Raw genomic sequence first — 19,978 nt, 5'->3', positions numbered from 1 at the left:
AACGGCTGAAACGGTGCTGCAGCGGGGGTGCAGCAGACCGCCTCGGCGTCAGCGAACAAACCGCAGAGCGGTGACACGAGGGGGGGGGGCGCAAAGGTCCCCTCGGGCCCGGTGATTCCCCCCCCCCTCCCCAGGCCCAGAAGGTGCAGAGACCCCCCCCCCCTGCACCGGGCGCGGTAACCCACCCCTCAGGCCCGATAACCGGAGGGTGCAAAATCCCCCCCGAGGCGGTGACCCCCCTCCCCGGATTGGAAGGTGCAGAGTCCCCCCGGCCCTGTGACCCCCCCCCGGGCACATCCCCCCCCCCCCCCCCGCATCACTCACCGGCCCGGGCCCGCACGGTCCGCACGTGCGCCGGAGGACTACCCTTCCCAGCGTGCACCGCGCCTCACGGGCGCGGCGGCAGCCGCAGCGGGCCCCCCAGCGGGGCAGCGAGCCCCCAGCAGGGCAGCACCCCTGACCATACCGGCCCCTCCCGACTCTGCCGCCCCCGAGCCGTAGTCCCCGCTCCTTCCCCGGCCCCCGGGAGCGGCCCCGGCCGCCGATGGCTGCGGATGTCACGGCGCCGCCTCCCTACCTGCCTCCGCTGCCGCCGCCATGGCTGTAGGCGGAGCCTCGCTGACGCGTGACGTCAGCGCGCTCGACGCGCCCCACCCCGCGGCGGTGGCGGCGGCACCTGGCGGCCGGCGGCGGCGCAGCAGGTGGAGGATCCCGCGCATGCGCGGTGAGCACCGCGGTCCCGGCTCCGCTTCCCGGCGCTGGCACCCAATCCCAGTCCCCAGTCCCGGTTCCCTGTCGCAGTCCCGGCACCCAGGCCCAGTTCCTCCTCGCAGGCCTGACACTCAGTCCCCGTTCTCCATCCCAGTTCCCTGCTCTGGCTCCCAGCCCCAGCTCCCCCCCACCAGCTCGGCGCTCCCGGGGCAGCCTGGGGGACCCCCGGGGTCGCCCTCTCCGCCGGGGGAAGGGGGAACATGGCGGCCCGCCCCTCCACGGGGGCTGGGGAACGGGGCCGCCCACGCCCCCGCGCAGGGGCTCGGCCGCCGAGGCCTGAGAAGGGGGCTGGGGTGGGGTGGGCGGGCCAAGACGAAGGGGCGGGGCCAAGATACAGGGGGTGGGGCAAGCCTCGGGGGCGGGGCCCGATGAACACGGACTCCACGTGCGGGGGCGGGGCCATCCCGATGTGGGCGGGTCCAGCCCGCCTGCCCCAGCGGGGAGGACGAGGTGGAAGAGCCAGATGGGTGGGGCCGAACTTGGGGGCGGGGCTAGATCCGCGGTGGGCGGAGCCTCGGGGGCCTCCAGCGGAGCGAGCAGCAGGGGGCGAGGCGCGGGCGAGTTGGCGGCTGCAGCGCATGCGCTGCGCCGCGTTTTGCCCCCCCACCCGCTCGTGCCCATGCCCGCGGAGGACTGACGTCAGTCCTCCGGGCAGGGCGCGGGGCACGCCGGGAAGCCGACGCCCAAGATGGCGGCAGGATTGAAAAGTTGTGGGTGCCGCTGAGGCGGCTCCGGGCGGGCCGCGGCCGGGAGCGGGAGCGGAGCCCCCAGCGGGCCGCGGCCGCCGCCGGGCGCTGAGGCCGGGCGAGCACGGCCGCTGCGGGGATGCCCCGGAGGGGGCCGGGGCCGCCGCCGCCTGAGACATGGAGGAGGAGGGCAAGAAAGGCAAGAAGGTGAGAGCGGGCCGCGCCGGGGCCGCTGCACCGCGCTCCTGGGCGGGGGTGGGGGGGGTCCCACCGCGGGGAGCCCCTGGGGCTGCTTCCCCTGGGGCTGCGGCCGCTTCTCAAGGCTCGTCCGGTGGCTCCTGGCTCGGTCCCGGCTGCCTGGGCACCTGCCCCGGGGCTGGGGCCTCTCTCCCCAACCCCGGGGAAACTTTTTCTGCGTGTGACCGTAGCGCTTAGGGCAGCGCCGGCTTGACCTGGCTGGAGACTGCGGCCTTTCCCGCCGTGACCCATGCTCTGCAGCAGCGCAGATCTCCTCTCAGTGCTCTGCTGGTGTCTGGGCACTGGTCTAGGGTCAGAAGCGAGTTTATCCTCCTGCTGCTCTCCTGAAGCTGCTAATGAGGCAACTAGTTAATGACAATTGTGGCATCTATAACAGCGCTGTATTGCCCTGCCTATTACTTGTGCTGCCAAACTAGAGGTACAGTAGGCATGCGGTGAGCCAGCTGTAGTCAGGACTGCTGTGCTGTAAGGCTTTTGGCGATCAGCATGCTCTGTTTCCATTGACTGGAAATAGGCTGCTTTAGTTTCTATTGTTTAAGCCTCTCTTGTGTGGTCTTCTAGAGTGTATGTGGGGGAGACAAAGCTCAAACTGAAGGCTATGGCTGGGCTCCCTGCCTCTCAATGGTCCTTGAGCATATCGGTTTTTGACTCTTCTTTCATAAAGAAGAAAGCCTTTGCTCAATTTGGTGATGACATAACTGTGGGGGAATAAGCTATTTTTAGTCCTCTCTTGATTGGGGACACCTGCAGTAACTATCTTCTCAGAAGGTGGCAGCAGAGTCTCCTACTGAAGCATTAAGATTTGAAGTGATGAGAATACTAATAAAACATGAAATCCTGTATATCTTTCTCCCCATCTACCATATGTAGTTACCACAGAATCAAATCCTGAAAGTTTCACTCAATGCTCTGTCCAGGAAAGGAACTTAGATAACAGTGGTAAAAGGCAAGCCTCAAGAGGGCTTTGTAAAAACACTTAAGTTCCTCTGAGATGTCTAGCAATCTGCGTGAGGTGTTACGGAATCGATAGCACGGTTGGGAATAGAAATGACTTGGCTTAGAGCGGTGCGCTCTAGATATGTAGCATTCCCTTAAGCTGAAATCCTTTTTGCTTCAAGAAGAAACAAATCTGGATGCAACTTTTGAGGCTGTAGATGATTGCGGAATAACTTTAGAAGTAATATAAGAACAGCTGTGAGTAAATGTTTATTGTCTGCGCTAGGCAATGGGTTATAAGTAGTGCTCAGCTAAAGTACGTGGACAAGATTTGTTATGTTATAGAAGTGGAATAATTATTTTGTCCCCACTGAAAACCAGCCTTCTGCTATTTGGGAAAAATAAAGCAGTTTTTTTGCCTTACAAAAATATGCTCTAGTGATGCTGTTTGCTTGTGTGGTTGCCTTGATGGATGAGAGCTGTGTTGCCCCTGCTGACATAAGCTGGGTTCAGGGAAAGCTGAGGGAGTGAGGAGGGGTGCAGGCACACTGCTTAGGTCTGAGCAAATGGAAGGTAAATATGTATGAGAAAAGGTATCTCTGAGCTCCAGCGTGAGAGGCAACTCTGTGCTACTGTCCAGGTCCTTCTAGGAGAGGTGGCCAGCTGCTATGGTCACAGGTTCACAGAATCAGAGTGGTTGGGGTTGGCATGGACCTCTGAAGATCATCTAGTCCCTTCCCCTGCTCAGAGCAGGTTGCCCAGAACTGGTTCCAGTTGGGTTTTGAATACCTGCTTGGATGAAGACTTCACAACACTCTGGGCAACCTGTTTGCTCACTCTCTACTTGAACATAATTAAACTTTTGCTGCGAGTTTTCTGTATTTCGGTTTGCCCCATTGCCTCTTGACCTTTCACCGGACACCACTGAGACGAGTCTGGCTCCTTCTTTACACCCTGCTATCGAGCATTTATACACACTGATCAGATCTGCCCCTGCTTTCCCCAAACTGCCTCTTCTCCAGGCTAAACAGTCCCAGCTCTCTCAGCCTCTAATCATACGGGATGCTCCTGTCTTTTAATCATCTTCATGGCCCTTTCCTGGACCTGCTCCAGCATGTTGTGGTCTCTTGTACTGGTGAGCCCAGAAGCGATCACAGCACTCCAGTCCACCCTTTCCTGCTGATGTCTTCTGCCTTATAAGTGATCACTGTGGACAAGGAGCTCCTTAAGACCCCTGTGAGTTACTGTGGCACAGAGCTGCGGCTGGAGGATTTGGTTTCACGCTAGGATGGTATCTTTGGTGCTGAATGATGTTTCTGGAGCCTTTCTGTACGTAGGCACTCTGAAGTGGCTTGGTGTGGAGACATGTCCTCAGTCTCTGGTCAGCATGTCTGCAGAAGCTTGGCAGCTTCAAGTGGGTTAGGTCCTTAAACAAGGACAGACTTGGGCTTGGCCCTGCTCTGTTGTGGATCAGAATTGTTACCTTGAAGCTGTAGTGGCTTCATTTTAGGGTCTGCAGTGCTTTGGGGTCAGAGCATAGGCTTAAGGAGTCTTCTGGATGTTTTCCCTCGTAGTGGTAGTTAAATGGCTCTTGGAGCTTCTGCCTGTGGCTTTTTGATGAACTTGGACCACTATCGAAGTTAGCTTGGCTGCTGAAACAGGCATGTTCATCTACTGTGCCACAGCGGTTCCCAGCTGCTGAGCCCTGGGGGCTCCAGGGAAAACGCTCTCCTTCCCATGTGTAGTGTGAATCCTTCCGGAGTGCAGGTGGCTGGCCCTCAGCCAGCGGGATTACAGGTTGAAACATGGTAATTACGCTTCCATAGTACCACCCATAAGTAGTATTATGGCAGGTTTGGTGAAGATTTTTCCTAGAAGAAAATCCTAGTTCTGTGTTGGGGCTACTCGAGCTTTAGACAAATGATGTATTTGCTGAAGCCGGAGCCCTGGAAATACTACTGAACAGTTGTGTACAGCGGCCCTTGCTTCTATTCCTTCTGATCATTTCCCTAAACCAGGTTATCCCAACCCAAATACAATAGTGGCAAGATAGAGGACATCTAGTCAAATGCAGAACTGACTGAAGATTGCTTTAGTAGTGAGAAAGTCCTATTTGAAACCGGTTTGAGATAGAAATATCCATCTCAAACTTAGAAAAGAGTGGATCAATTCCAGAGCATGTCATGAGCTCTGGTTGCCTGTGTCTTCTGGTGTTGGCCATGATATTAAAAGAGGAAATGCTGCATAGTTTCCTTCTGTGCTTGTGGCAGTCTGTTGTGCTGTGGGAATCTATTTGGAGCTTGAGAACAGTTGTTCTTAAGCCTTGTGGACTCTGGCTGGGATGACTGTTCCTAATGCTCCCTTTCTTGGAAAGAAGGGTGGAGGGGAGGAAGGAGGCAAGCTTCTTGGCATACCCTAATAGTTAGCTGCCTTGGTCTGTAGAGTAGGATTTTCCTAGGTCCTGTTGACATCTTCTGTTGAGGCTCTTGTAACATCTCATCTTAGCAAATCTGTAAAATGGATGCAAGGCTTCCTCAGGCATTCCAGGGTGAAATATTTGAATGTTTTTCTTAAAATAGTTCATTGTGTGCTGCATCTAAGATGTCAGCATAAAACTTCTGACTTTGCTGGTTCAGATATGTCCTAAATCTCTGGCATATGCTCAGTTTCTGTTTCTAGAGACAGAATTGATCTGCTTTTGTGTAAAATGTGAGGTCTCTTATTGCAGCTGTTTTAATGATTGCCAGATCTTGCTTATAGAACTAATCTGTGGTACTGAGTTCTAGTGGCTTGATGCCAGGCGATGTCAAAGGCACTAGCTGGTCTATTCCTTTTCTTCTAGAATGCTGGGAAATACCTGCCGCAACTGAGAAAGCCAGCTTCTAACCTCTGCTGGGGGTACTTCCCTCTAAGCCAGAAAACATCAGTAGCAAGGTCGTGTTCTTGGCTGGTGTGGGGTGTGCAGAAGGGACTGGGAAGCTGAGAACCTTCTGAAGGGAAGCAAAGGAGTTAAATACCTTGAACAGAACTGCTTCTCGTTGCACCATCCAATGTGAGCTCCTAGCTTCATACGGAAAATATTGAGGCATTGAGCTGGAAGACAAAGCTTTGTAGGAGCTTCTGCTTAGAGGATGGGACTCCACTGGGCTTGGGAAGTCGCTTGAAGTTCCTAGGCTATCTTGAGAACATTTTGGCTGTTTATGCTGGAATAACTGTGAGCCTTTGACAAGACACTTGCCTTACTCTTCGGTGAAGCAGCAGTCCTGTTTGAGAATCAATTGCTGTAGGAATGGTTATTCCATGGCTTCATTGTGGGATTATTTAGGCCACTCAAGTGAACACAGTATCCTTATTTTTAGCTTGCTTGGATGTTTTTAGATTAATGAAGGCACACACATCTACTTGGACGCTAACAAGGTTCTGACTATGGAGGGCTTATTCTCATTTTGTAGTCTTTCAGCTAAAGCAAAGCATGTGCAAAGTGTTCTTGTAAGCTGAGTTGTCGTGATTGCTCTTTCCTCTTCAAAGGCTTAATGTAGCAGCCATGATCTGATCCCAAACTTTCAAGGATGCTAGATGTTATAGAAAATAAAAAAAATTGACTGGATGGGTGGTGATTCTTTGTGATAAAGCTCCAACTAGTACAATTTGACATGGTGTTGGCTTGGTCACCTTATGCCTTGCTTTGAAGTTGCGCTGCAGCACTTAGCAGAAGGTTGTGCTAAGGGTATGAGGAGAGGTGTCTAGCCCCCCTTCTGACTTGTGCATATGTGTAGGTGTTTGAGCAGTAATCTGGAGAACTTTCTTCCAAAATTAACTAAGGGGTCTCGCCTCTCTAAGCGCTCCCCTCTGCTCCTGGCCTGTCCCTTGGGGCTTGTTCCACCACTCATGAGTTGGTGTGACTCCAAGGCCAGACTTCAGTCACTGGGAGGGCTTCACAGGGGAAGGAAGGCTGGTCTTGTCTCTTGCTGTGGCATCTAAGGGTGGTGCTGTTGGCTTGCTGGCACTGATCTGAGCATCAGGAGACAGCTCAGTGTACCTGGAAACCACAGCGTGGTGCTGATATGGAAGGTACCTGCTCTTCCATAGCAGAACACTAAAGTGAGAGCCCTGGCTTCTGAGCTTCTCGCGCTGACAGATCTAACTTGAAGTGTTTGTGCTGCTCGCAAAACAAGCTAAAACATACTGCTCGCTGGGGTTCGACCTTCAGGAGTTATCCTGAGGCTCGACTCTTTCCCCTTGTCTAGCCTCAGACTCCTAAAGGGAAACATTCAGGGTAGTTGCGAACTGCTGGGCTGTACGCTGCCTTTCTTGGCGTATGTTTAATTAAAATGCCCAGCTGCTACGAAGCTGAGTGAACTCGGACAAGCAGCGCTTTATTAGACCGTCCTTGACTCTCCTGCTTACAAAGCAGAGCCTCCGGTCTTGTTCTGCAGCTAGAACATGGTTCACCCTGTACCTTAGCCACTTCAGACAAGACTATTGTGCTGCTGTCTGGAAACGTCAGCTAGCATTTGATCCGTCTGCTGCGCTGCTTGATGTAAGCCAAGCAAGGCGCTCGTAGGTGGGAACAACTAGAGATACTTAATACGGCTCTTTGAAGACTTCTTGATTTCCATTGCTTATTCTGTTAAAGTTTGAAAGTCGCAGTTACAAATCCCGTTGCTGGCTCTTTCAGATTCCTTGGGAAAACCCCAAGGGCAACTCGGCATTTCTCTAATCTCGCTTAAAATCTGCCTATATTCAGCAATTCGATAATGAGTAAGTTTGGCATCCCCATTCCCTCTGCGAAGGAGTGGCCTCCGGGTTGGGAAATGGGCTTTTCGATCCGTAAATGCCTATCAATCTCCTGATCCAAGCCTTTGTAGGGAAGCTGGAATACCCAGTAAACTGGATTTTAGCAGCTGGTCTCCTCTGAACTGTATGTGCTTGACTTGCTCTAGGGCACAGAGCTCAGCAGGACAATCCTGTAGTTGCTGTTCTTGGCTGCTCTTGGCCTCAGGCCAGTTAGTGGAACAGAGTGGGGAGCCTCTTGTGTTTGCAGTGCTTCCTCCTACCTCCAGGCTGGATGGAAGAGGAAGCCAAAAATCTTCTAAAGGAGGAAAAAAGTAGACTCTTGATGAAGGTGGGTCCATTTGATTGTAGGCTTGAAGCCCACAGCTGGGGAGATGTGGGGTAAAATGGGACTAGCAAGAGAAATGGAAGCTAGGGAGGAAAGGGGCAGGGGAAATGGGGCCCTGGCGCGCTGTCCTCAAACTAATGGGTAGAACAGCATCTTCTGCCCAGCTTGGCAAGGTGGCAGCTCCCTCCCTGCTGCTGCTAAATCTTTCACTTGACCTGAAGGTTTGAACAGCTCTGGTGAACCTTGTGATGTTTTAATATCCGCACAGTTGTACTCGTCCGACTTGCAGCAAGGAGTTGTAAAACAGTTGCTTCAAGAATGAAACTTACTGTGCTTTTAGGTTGAGGACTGCGAAAGCTGAGATTTGCCAAGCTGAAATTCTGTGGCACAGTCTGTCTCCTTGTAGAACGTGTTTTAGTCCCCCACCAATATCTTACTCAGAGGTCTTCTCCCTTTCCTGGGGACAGAGCAGGGAGCTGTGGTGTAATGAGGGAGGCTGGAGGATCCTTTGGAGTGGGGGAACTTGCTTAAGCCACCAGCTTACGTTGCCCTGCAGAAGGGGGTCTTGCTCCCACCTCTCCCAGAGCCCTGGGGTGGTGGCAGGACTCCTGCCTCCCTCAGTGGGTGACCTCTTCTAACCCAAAGTTCCTGTGTCCGACTCAGATGCTGGATGAATGTGCTGACAGTCGGAGCCAGCTGTAGCGTGACAGCTCTAGCAACCCCCTTCCAGTGAATTCAGGGTCTAGGCCCCCTGGCTGGGGGGAGCCAAGGGTGGGAGCTGGGGGTGTAAACGGGCAGGGAGCTCTTGCCTCGTGTGCGTGCTTGCTCTTGAGGTGCTTGCACTGGAGACGGCCTGAGCAGGGTTTGAGTGCGATGGGAGGACTTGACGACGTTGCTGTCCACAGTGCATTGCTCACGCCTGGTTGAACTTGAGCTGCGTGGAGGCCGGGGCTCTGCCGTCCCTCTGGGGGACGGGGAGGAAATGCAGCTTTGGCATGATCTGAGACAAACATGTTGCAAGATGCCCCGAAATAAGGATACGGGAAGCTTGAGAGAAGTCGCTTGAGACCTGGAGCTTGACTGTGCGTAAGGGCAGCGCCTCTAGCGTTTTTTGCGGCCCTCTGCAGAGGGAGGGATTGCTGCGGAGGGTGGTGATCTGCAGTGGTCAGGCTGCTGGGAGGGGCGGCCGCCTTCCCTCCCACCCCAGCTCCTGCCGCTTCCTTGGCACTGGCCCTGGGGCTTGTCTTCTGCCAGCCCAGCTTCCTGCACCACCTCGCTGTGGCCTGCGGCCGCGGTGGGAGCGGGACAGCCCTTTCCTCTGGCAGCCAGCCATTAGATAAGATGCCTTGCTGTGAGGGCCATGGGTCTGCCTTGACACTCGGGGGAGGCTGGCCCTAAAGCTGGTGCTGCCAGGGTGAGGGCCATCCACAGCCGCTCATGCGGGTGGGAACAGGGACGCGTTGCCAGCTTGTTTCCTTCCTCGGATCAAGGACGTGCTGAGCTGGTGGTGCCGTCTCTGGAGCTAACGTTGGTTTGTGAGCTGCTCTGCAGCCCGGGCTCCCAGCCTGCCCTGTGCGGTGCTCTCCTCGCATGGCCCCTTCTTCCCTGTGCTGACACCACCCAGGGTGGCTGCGCTTCTCCTACTCTTGGTTTGAGAGAGGCAGCGAACCCCCGTCAGCCTTCTCCGTACCTCTTTGCAAAGGTCTACAAATAGCATCTCCTCAGGAGAGCTCCTTTCCTGGGCTGAAGGAGTCTTGAGCAGAGTTGCACAAACTGTTCCAGACTTTTGGTAACCCTTCTCCTTCTCAGCACCTTCCTGGCTCTCCCAGTCTTCCCCCGTCCACTGTGAGATGAGCAGATCAGAGCTTGACATCAGGGCAGCAATTCCAAACGACTCTATTTCTGGGTAGAAACGGGTGAGAGCCTCCCTGGTAGGTGAGGCAGGGATTGTCCTGCATGTGCCTTGCTCCGGGTACCACCGCAGCCTCTGCCCAGCTGCTGAGCTGCAGATGAATCTTCTGAAACACTAATGTTTTTGTCCTAGTCTCTACCCTTGCATACCTGATGTCTTCAGCAGATGTTGCTACCTCACCGCTGACCCTCTTCTGGATGACTGGTGAATGCTGTCCAGTGTGGACCTGTGCACGGGTTCCTGGGAGCTCTGTCCCTCCCAGCTGGAAAATGGGCTTTTTCTGATCCTGAGCGGCTTTAGCTCTGCAGGAACTTTGTGGGCATGCTCCTCTCCCATTCCTCCTCCCTTCTGCCATGCATCTCTCTCCTCCCTTGTCCTCCCTGATGCGGGCTTAGCACCAGGATATGAATAACAGCTGTGACTGGAGGCAAGTTCACTGAAATGTCACCCACTGGAGCGGGGGAAGACAGAGCTCTGGTTCAGAGTTGGAGCAGTATCCTGACTTCCAGCTATAGATCTCTGTTCAGGAAATACCTTCCCGCTAGCCATGACCTGTGTAATCAGATGCTTTGCGTTAACCGCTCTGGTTCCGAACGGTTACTGGAGGGGTATTTATCTTGTATTTGCTTTCACCTGCGAGGGTGTGCAGAAATACTTGCCAAAATAGAGTGCCAGCAGGGTAACGAGGCACTCCCTGCCCACGGCCGGGGGAGAGAGCTCTTGCGAAAACTGTGGTTGATGCTCTGCTATGCAACTTCGATGCTCTCTTCCCCTGGGGGTGGTTGTGGGAGGGAGAGCGAGAGCATCCTGTGTAGGTGGCTCTGCCCCTGCCACTTTCCACCTTGACGTGTGTCCTGGTCTTGGCTCCTGCTGCTCCTGAGGGAGTCAGCCGGGCTGGTGGGATGGGACAGGCGTGGGGCAGTGCTGCGGAGCTGGCTGGAGCGTGGGCAGAGCTGGGGGGGGGTCACTGCTCCGTGAGCTCACCTGAGGCAGAGGACACCCGTGGCCTGTGGGGGTGGGATGAGAGGTGTCACTGAGCCAGGGTTAAAGCTTCAGAGCTGTGAAAATAAATGGTCCCAGTTCTGACCTTCGGCCTCCTGGGCCGAAAGGTTCCCGACTGTGGGGACAGGAGTCTCTCGCCTCCCTCTCCTGCTCGAATGTTGGGCTAGATCTGGAAGGGCTGGAGAGTTTGCTCCTAAGCTTCACATCGCAGGTTATGGATGAAGGAAGCTGCTGCCAACTTGGGACATAAGGAGGGCAGGAAGTGCTTGCGACTGTCCCGTGTGTCCTTACAGGCAATCTAATGAACAACGCAACTCCTGTCAACTTGCTGGCAGAAGCAGACTGGTGACATCTCAACCCTGAGCCAATGCTTTGGGAAAGCTCCCTCCGGAGAGGGCGGTTGATAACAGGGGATGGGGCAGACCTGTAGGAAAAACTCAAAGCTAATAGGAGCGAGATGTCTTGTACCAGCCGTGTTTTGTGGCTCAGGGAAGATACCTCCTGCTACCATTAATGAGCCCAAAAACCTGTGCACTGGGCATTTATTGTCCTGGGAAGCAGACTGTAACTGAATAAGGGGTGTAACCTTCATTTGTACACCAAACTGCTGCTTTGTTTCTGAGAATAGCGTGGAAAAGGACAAATCCTGCAGTAATGCTTAATGTAACACAGATTTTTTTCTTGGGCTCGTATGCCTGTGTTGAAATAGTTCTGCTGTTGTGGGTTTGCTCAGTGCAAAATAACTCTACCATGTAATTCAGTAAATACTTGCTTTGCTGCTCAGTCAAGAGGGGCAAACAAAGTCGAAGTTCCCTAAAACTACACAGCTCACAAACGACATTGGCCTAAGCAATGATACAAGCTTTCAAAAATGTAGCTCGCGCTCAATAAAATTTTCCATTATGGAAACCCTGACCCGACACATCATAAAACAGCGTTCTGGTTTCTAGGGCCAGATAAAAGCACGAGGGATCCCTGACCTTGGAGCCCTGGACAGTTGTTGTGGTTTGCAGAGGAGCTCTTAACACACCGCGTTGCAGGCTCCGCAGGTTCCCTTGCGTGGAGGTAACAACCAGAAAGCAGATAACTCCTTTCTATTTCAAAAGTACAGGCTGTTTCTGTACTGGCAAAAACCTGAAGCCGCTTAGAAGTAGCATTCTGGTACAAGATGATGCCTGTTTAGTTGAGAGAACTGTTGAACTTGAGCAGCTACGGTATTTCTGGCACACTGCCTCGACACAAGGGTCTTATTTGAACCGCGCCGTCTTGGGGCAGGCCCAAGAGCTGAGCTCTGCCCTGGGGGGAATCGCTTCTGGTCTGAGGCTCCTCTCCAGGGCAGCCCGCAGAGCAGTTTTCCAGGGATGTTCTGAGGAAGCCCCCAGACCTTCTGCCTGACCACTGGAGTCGCAAGCCTTAGCGATGGCTTAGCAAAGAGGTAGTGGCTTGTTTTACCGGTGCCCTGCAGAAGAGCAGCCTCTGATCCTTCCCCAGGCGTGGGGCGCCCCGCTCTCCGGATGGTGTCTTGGTCTTGCACAGACTTTTCTGGATGGTGTCTTGGTCTTGCACAGACTTTAAATCTCCACTTATCTTTTCACAAAGCTGTGCTAGCCTCCAGCGCCTTCTGATCCGTTTGCCCTAGCAATGAGTTGCGGCAAATGTCAATCAGCAAGTGACAAACGTGCCTCGTGCTCCACAGCACCACACAGTTCAGTGGAGGCTCCAGACCTGTGCTTTTGGGGTGGGGGGGGGTAATGTGGGAGTTGCCCCCAGGTCTTGTGATGCTCTCAGTAACCAGAGCAGTGCTCCTCTTTAATACTGGCCAAGAGGGGGAAATAAGGTATGAAGTTGCACTTGTCCTGATCCTTCATCAGTTCAGTTGCCCAAAAGCTAGTGGAAAATGGGGCAGTCCTACCCCACGTGTAAGAGCATCTTTTAAATACGTTTAACAGTCAATAGCGCAGTGTGTGAAACTGCTCTTCTCGGCTCCAGCATATTTCCCTTCTGTTGCCGTGAAGGAACCTCTGGCTTCCATTGCATCAAGAGCAAAGCAGAGCAGCCCAGGCACCTGGGTGCTTTCTTGGATGCAGCAGGCACGGCTGCTCCACCACCCTCCAGCCGCTGTAGTAAATGGGCAATGCAGCCGGTTTAGTATTGCTTTGAAACTGCAGCAACCTCAAGCTTTGTGTGCAGCAAAGGCCTTCAGCGCTCCCGCTCGGCCCACGGAACGTACTAAAAATACAACAAGAAATGCCGCTTTCACGAAAAGGCGCGCCGCTATCTGTCAGGCGGCCGCTCGCTACCTGGGGAGCCTTCCGCAGTGGTGAGCGCGCTCAAGAATCAGCTTTCAGCTGGAGTTTGCCAGAAGCAAAGCCGCTGCTAACCAGATGGCTGTACAACTTTCCTTCGCCTGTCTTGCGCCTGGGTGTCAATGTTGCAACGGCGGTCGCGGTTCACGGCAGAACCGCTTCCATGCCTGTATGAGGTTGTATGTTCTAGTGCTGTCGGTAGCTACGGTCCGACGGCTTCTCTTAGCTGGCCCCAGTGACGATGTCTCCTGTTAACCACTCTTGCTTGTGCCGCAACGGGTACCCAGAGTAGTTGCGGAGGCTGACACACATGGGTATGCTCTAACCAAAGTTAGGGAGAACAAATGCTCTCCCTTAGAAATAAGGATCCCGAGAGCTGCATGTGACAACTGTGACTAAGGTGTCACTGAGTCTCCATGGATATAAAGCAAGTACAACAGGAGCTGCCTTCACCCTCTCCGGTATCCCTGGCGGAGGTGAGTTAGAGCATTTGAAAACTAGCTCTGTATCTCTTTGACTTCTCTTAATCTCCAGCTATTATGTTCTGGGGGCGTTCTTGTTCCGTTTCTGTTCTTTCCATAAAATCTTCATGAAACTAATCTGCATCTCCCAAGCCTGAGAATATTACCTGGTCGGGGAGGACAAGATTATCTCCATGCTGTGGTGTATCTGTCTGTACCTAGAGCCTGCTGGTACCTGCAACAGAGACACAGGCCACTGGCCCCTGATTGAGGGAAGGAGATGTCATTTAGCAGCTTGGCGCTGACAGCTATTACAGGGGAGATGATGACAGGCTCGCAGCGTTGCAAGCTGTGCTCAGGGCGCAGCGTGTAATGCTTGGCAAACCAGCTATGAGAGTCTGGCAGAGCTGTGGAACTGCTAAATGATAAGTGCTTAAAAAACAGGATTTGAACCCACAACCCTACTGGGGAGACGGAAAAGCCAGATGAAGGAGAGAGCCTTCAGTCTGGTACCTTAGAGCACTCGGTCATCCTAGCTACCGAGCCGTGCTGATACCACTGACTGCACGGAAGAGCTCCTGTGCCTATCCTTTGTGGGAGAAGAAAGGATGGGAGTCAAATGCCGGGAGAAAGAAGCTGGTTATGAAGTAAGCAATACCGTGCTACTTGCTGAGGCAGGATGGCATGGGGCTGCCTCCTTTCTTCTCTCTCCTCTCTGTGAATTAAGAGCCTTAGTGCTGGTGGGACCAGCCCAGACATCCGTGCAGGACTTAACAGACAGTGCGGGGAGACCAACATGGATTTTCAGCTTGTTTTGCATTCTTGATATTAAACTACAGCTATTTCCTGCTGTAATCTTTATTTTGACACCTTGCTTTGAAGACACTAAGATTTCCTGGAGGAAAGGGAGGATGACCAAAATACAGTGCATCAGCTCTGTTAGTATTCCCGAGGGAAGGGGACAAGCTTCAGTAAAATCAGCACAGTGGCACTGGACATCCAGGTGGCCTCAGCTCCTGTTACTAAATGTATTGTAGTGCCTTAAGGGCAGGTAAAAGCAGAACTAGGGGCATATGTAATAAAAACCTGAGGGGCTTTGGATCAGTTCTGCAGATCTGCCTAGGACTTGGCTTTATAGCAGTCTTTCTAAAATAACTTTTTGGAGATGTGCATCACTTCCCACTCCCCAGAAGACCCTCCATGCTGGGCCCGGGGTAGCTGGCTTCTCAGGTGAGTTAGCCTGTGTATTTACAGTGTGGAGAGCAGGAAAAAAAAACATCTGAAATAAATGAACTTTGGCAGTAAAACAGTGAAAGAAAGCGAAAGGGTTTAAGGAAACCAGTGAAACTGCCAAGCCTTTTGCAGAAGCCAGAGTATGCAAAGCACAAAGGTCAAAGCCCAGCTGACCCATTTGTGGGCAGGGTGTAACCAGAGACTTTATTTCCCTCCCTGCCCTCTGCAATTGAATTCCTTTGGGTAGGGATGCCAATGGTAAAAAGATCCTTAAATCACTGGTTTCTCAAAGTCTTGGCAGAGCTTTAAGTAAATAAATATTCTTAAGCGGTTGGCTTATAACAGAGGAAATGTCAGAAGTCAGCCTGAGGGGTGGCTAAATTGCAGGCTGTAGGCTTTGACCTTGACCGGCTCTGAAGCATGCTTTTTTGTGTGTGAGGTCAGGAAGCCGCATGACACTTGAACCATCAATATCCTTTCAGGCATCGCGTTACCTTGTCTAGAGACAGACGATTGATTCTGCTCCCAAGGAAGGGACCAACAGCGGGTGCATTTGCAGAGCGCGTTGTCCCGTGTGCTCTGGCTGCAGCCGACCCAGGCAGTGGCTCTTGCCGTAGCTTCTCACCTCCGCCTCCCTGCTCCCGTCTGCCAGCGTAACTCGCAGGTAGTGGGTCCTCACCGCGTCGGCCAGGCTTTTAGCCTAAACCCTTACTGGTTTGCTCTGTGCTGGGCTGCTTGGCTTCCTGACCTGGCTCTGTCGGGTATGTGTGCAGTTACGCTGTTGTCTTGGAGGGGGGTAACTCCAGAGGAGGGTGGGTTGGGGCACTGCCCCATTGCCTCGCGCACCCGAACCCCAGAAACGTGCGGTCCTGTTCCTGAGAGCTGTCGCCTTGCAGCGTGTGTGCAGACAGCACGGTTTCTCTCCTAGTTCATCTGAAAATAGCTCTGGGTGTTGGTGCTAGTGGCACTTCTTATCTGTCCTCGCCGGATTGCTAACACCGCCCAGGGACTGCCTGGGTGCCTGCCCGGCGCAGGAGGGAGGCGGCGTATGGTAAGCCTGGCTCTTCAGAAGACGGGGTAATAACTTGTTGAAACGTCTCTGCGAGTAAAATACACGACTTGCATAAAGTTCTGCTCTATGCCTTCTCCTGTTTTGCTGGCTCCGATACCATGCAGAAGAGAGATTAAAAGCACTGTTTTCCATAAAGCACTTCAGATGCTTTGCTTAGTCTCGTCTGACTAGTGCAGACTTGGTCACAAGCCTTTTAATAGGCTTCTCTTTGTTTCCTGAAGTATTTTTGTTTTATATTTACCTAACCTTAAGCATAATACCAGATCCTCCCAGCGTTCATGTAGTAGAAGTTCACCAAACAGACTTTTCTTAACCAGAGCAAATATACTAAGTTCTAAGAACAAGCATGGAAAGTTCACTTAGTGCCACTAGATGCAGACCACGCACTAAGCGAACCTCAGGGCCTCCCCATGTTTTTGCTTTGTAAACTTACTAGGTAAGTAAAATAAAATCATTTCTTTAATAAAAAGAGGAAATAGCCACCTTTCCTGGTTTAACTTCTCTGGAATATCACGAGATGTGGACCCTCCTTGAAAGAGTGGCTTTTACGAAAGGCAGGAAGCCTGGGAAATCTCCAGGGACTGGCTGAGCTTGTGTTAAGAGCTAGCAGTGGTGGGATGCTGCCTTCAAGACCTGCCATCCCAAGCAGCTCAGGCGCAAGGAGCCAAAGAGCCGTCTTGCAGTGGGACTGTTGGGTCGCATCTACCGCTGCCTCTCGGGAGAGGAGAGGAGGACCAGAGCTTTGAGGAGCTCAGCAGTGAGTTAGAGGAAGGGTTGGTGGAACAGTGTTGCCTGTGGAGAGAGGTGGATTAAAAAAGCTAACTGCTTAAGGAGAAATTGCAAAGTGTCCTGTCTCCACATCCTGCAGCAGTGAGGATAACCCCCTTCCAGCTCTGTTATCTAGTCCGTCTCCTTTCTCACAGGAAGGGTAACTGCTGAAAGTTTCTCCTAGATGTTGCCTGCAGAAGCTGAAATGGCTCTGCCATTAAAAGTAGATCTGGGGCTCTACTTTCTGAAGCACCGTTCCTTCAACCTCTCCTTAGAGGTGTTCTCCAGCCTCTTATTATTCATGTTGCTTTTCAGTGGGAGCATCCAGGGCTGCACATCCTTTGGTTGCAGTAGCCAAAAGCTGAGGCCTCGCTAGTGCTGCTGTAGAAATACTCATTAGTAATGTCATCAGCGCATCCGTGTAGCTCAGGACGTGGATTGCCGTGCAGGTGTGAAAGGAGGCGTTGTTACCTTTGCTTCTGGTTGTGGTCCTCTTCAACCTTTTTTTTAAGTTCCTGTATGTCTGTAAATCTGTAGCTTGGGAAATGTGGTGTGCCCGGATGAACAGAGGACTAGGCAAGAGGCAAAATAGGAAGGGCTGAGGACTCCCATGCAACGCTGAGCTTCCGATGTTGGAAGGCCCCTGAGGTGACTGGACGTGGTCTGGCAGCTCAGTGCTGCCCGATGGGGCAGATCTAACTTTCCTCTCCCCCTGCCAAACATGACAACCTGCTCATCTGTCGGTGACAGGTCTGATGAGTGTGTTTCTGTGGATCTCGCTGTCAAAATAAAGCTGGGGAAGCCAGTGGCTTTAGGGGGTGAGAGCTATATAACAGCCAAAAGCTTTCTTTGATTAGGGAGGAAGGAACCTCCTGACTTTGGCTCCCAGGCTGTAGATAAGCCTGCTCTGTGGGAGCCACCAGGATGTCTGAGGCCTCTTTGAGAAGGGTGTGAGATATTATTAACCTTCCTATAAAGCAGCAGCTTAAAATATTGTCGGGTTTGGCAGGGTGTGCCTCCCTGGGCGCTCTGGATAGCCTGGCAGTGCCGAAGGGCCTGCGTACTCAGAGGACACTTGAAAGAAAAAACTCATAAAACTTAGATTTGCCTAGTCCTCTTCTAAGATGCTGTGAGATCTTGGGCCTCTGACATGAGGGGGGAAAAAAGACTGAGGTGCTTCCCCATGGGTAAAAGCTATTTTCTTTTTGTTTACTGCTGGAAGAATGCAACCTGTCTGGACTGTGCTTGTTTCCACCTACAAAGGGAAGCCGTCTGCCTCGACTCTAACAGGAACACCTGGCTGTGCGGATATAGGCACGCTGCGAACTTTTGGAAGACTTGAAAACAAGATGGAATTGCCCTTGAAGCTGGGGCAGCGCCGGATTTAAGGGAGCAACTCTGGCCTCTGCTTTCAGGGAGGTGGATGTCGCCCTGGGAGATGTTCCTGAGAGCGGCCGTCCTTGAGGGCCTACCTAGGACGGGTGCTCAGTTACAACGGGGGAAACCAGTGATGCTGCGTTTTCACCTGGCTTCGTTTCTGGAAGATGCTGCTGGTTGAGACCCTTATGCAAAGGGGGAGCTCGGTTTTTGGAGGAGGTAGCGGGTTGTTTTAAAAAAGCTTAAGAAGCTATTGCTGAGCTATGTGGACACAAAAGCTAAGTCATCCCACATTAGACTCCTCTATTCTTCTCCAAGCTGGGTGCACTATAAATTTTATGCAACTATCTCGGTGTGATATTTGGTTAGGGCATCCCGAGGCTTTCCATAGACACTGCGAATTCCCTGAGGCCTGAGAGAGACTGAAGGGCCTGAGCTGTGCTCAGGAGAGCGTGTTCGTGAGTGGGCTGCCCACAGTAACGATTGCTGCACCCTGGATAGCTTCTTCTGAAGTTACGCAGGTATTAAGAGAATGGAAACTGTGCAAAAATACGTATAGCTGGGACAGCTTGTGATAGCTGGGAGCAGGCTCTGTGAGAGGTTATCCCTGTCTGGCTTTGACCTGACCTGTCTTCTCAGCAGGACAGGGTTAATTAGTGTGCTGATTAAAACGATGGGCTCCAGAGCAAGATGTTTTACTGACTGCTGTTCTAGTATTTTGTATAAGTGCTTAGAGAAGCTGGGTAGAAATGTCCATAGCTTGACTTAGGGAAATGGTGTGTTTGGCACTCTGGGTTTTCTTAAGAGGTTTTGATGTGAAAAAGCTGCTTAACAATCTCCAGCCATTGCATCGTGGTGGGCTGCCAACCTCTGTGCCTGATACGTGCCTCCGTGAGCAGCCAGGCAAGGGCTGGCTTGCAGCGTACTTGTCATTGCCCGACTGTAGACCTGTCTCTCATTGTATGGCCATCCCAAACTACCTTTCTCTAAATATTCCTGTGGAAGAGTGTATACAAAGTCTCCAACCCTTTCATGCTAGGGACATCGTTAAAAGTAGTTTGTAGGCAGTTGTTTTTCTCTGGAGTTCGATATGTTTTCCGTGGCTATCCTCAATTTGAGAAACTTAAAGTTGAGTAATCCTAGGGTTGAGTATCTCTGGCAGGAGGGGAAACTTCCAACAGCCCTCTCGCACCCAAAGGGGTTGGCATCCCTGTCGCACCCTTTGTTTTTAAGGGCAAGGAGGAGGTGGCTCCTTGGTGCCCCCAGCACTGCAATCTGGGCACTTCATATCCTGAGAAGGAAAGAAATGCTTCAAGGTGCACGAGCTGCAAACGTTCATTCTTAATCCATGGATTTTGGCTCCTGTCTCTAAATGCTGGAGTCCCAGGGAACATGCTAAAACAAACCAGACCTTGTTTTGACTGCCAGAAACCTCCTGAGATTCTTTACCTGATAGTCAAGACAAAAACATGTCAGTCAACATATGTCTAGACTGAGTCAATTCAGAGGTTATTTTCCTGTGAAACAATCCTCTCAAGACGGTCATAAACTACATGACTACAGATCTGGGTATTTCACCTTGCTTTTTAAGCATGCAAAGAATTGGAATAGTTTTCAGAAAGGTGGTAACTAAAGTGGATGTGCTTGAAGATGGGCCTCCAACTTGGTCAAGCGCAGTGGAGCTTAGACGCTCCCATGGCTGCTGCTTCCTTTCCTTCCCCTGCCACCTTGGTGGATCTCAAAGGGTTTGTTGCCACATGCTTGTTTTGTGCACTGCCTCAGAGGCTTAGCAGTCTTCTGGTTACACTAATGAAGAACTGTGTGGCTTTTGTCTCTTAGACCATGCAAGAGTAAAGCTTTGTGCTGGATGATTTTGAGCTTTAGGATGAAGAAGTTATCTGCTTTTAGCTGCTGTAATGAGTGAGCTTTCCAAGCATGGCTCAGGACAGATTTTGCAAGCTTTCTGTGTTGGTGTGCACTGCTCATGGCCACACAGTTTTGACTGTCCAGGCCGGTAACATCAGTCCTACAATCCCGTCTCAAAGCTGCTGCTCTTGATGGTGAAGTCTGTTGT

The 19,978-nt window shown here is 52.3% G+C and overlaps 1 protein-coding gene across 2 annotated transcripts in view; it reads left to right on the top strand.

Annotated features, from left to right (window-relative positions):
- Positions 1-1,441: 1,441 nt before the first annotated feature.
- Positions 1,442-19,978, top strand: part of CCM2 (CCM2 scaffold protein) — a 48,000-nt gene continuing 29,463 nt past the window's right edge. For both annotated transcript variants that reach the window (XM_067292076.1, XM_067292075.1), the window contains exon 1: positions 1,442-1,664. In XM_067292076.1, the coding sequence (XP_067148177.1) occupies positions 1,635-1,664 (30 nt within the window). In that variant the 5' untranslated portion in view covers positions 1,442-1,634. The remainder of the gene's footprint in view (positions 1,665-19,978) is intronic.

The sequence above is a fragment of the Apteryx mantelli genome, chromosome 2 (genome assembly GCF_036417845.1).
Source record: "Apteryx mantelli isolate bAptMan1 chromosome 2, bAptMan1.hap1, whole genome shotgun sequence".
In the NCBI taxonomy this organism is placed as follows: Eukaryota; Metazoa; Chordata; class Aves; order Apterygiformes; family Apterygidae; genus Apteryx; species Apteryx mantelli.
The sequence above is the reverse complement of the archived record's forward strand: the minus strand, read 5'-3'. Positions and strand labels throughout refer to the sequence as shown.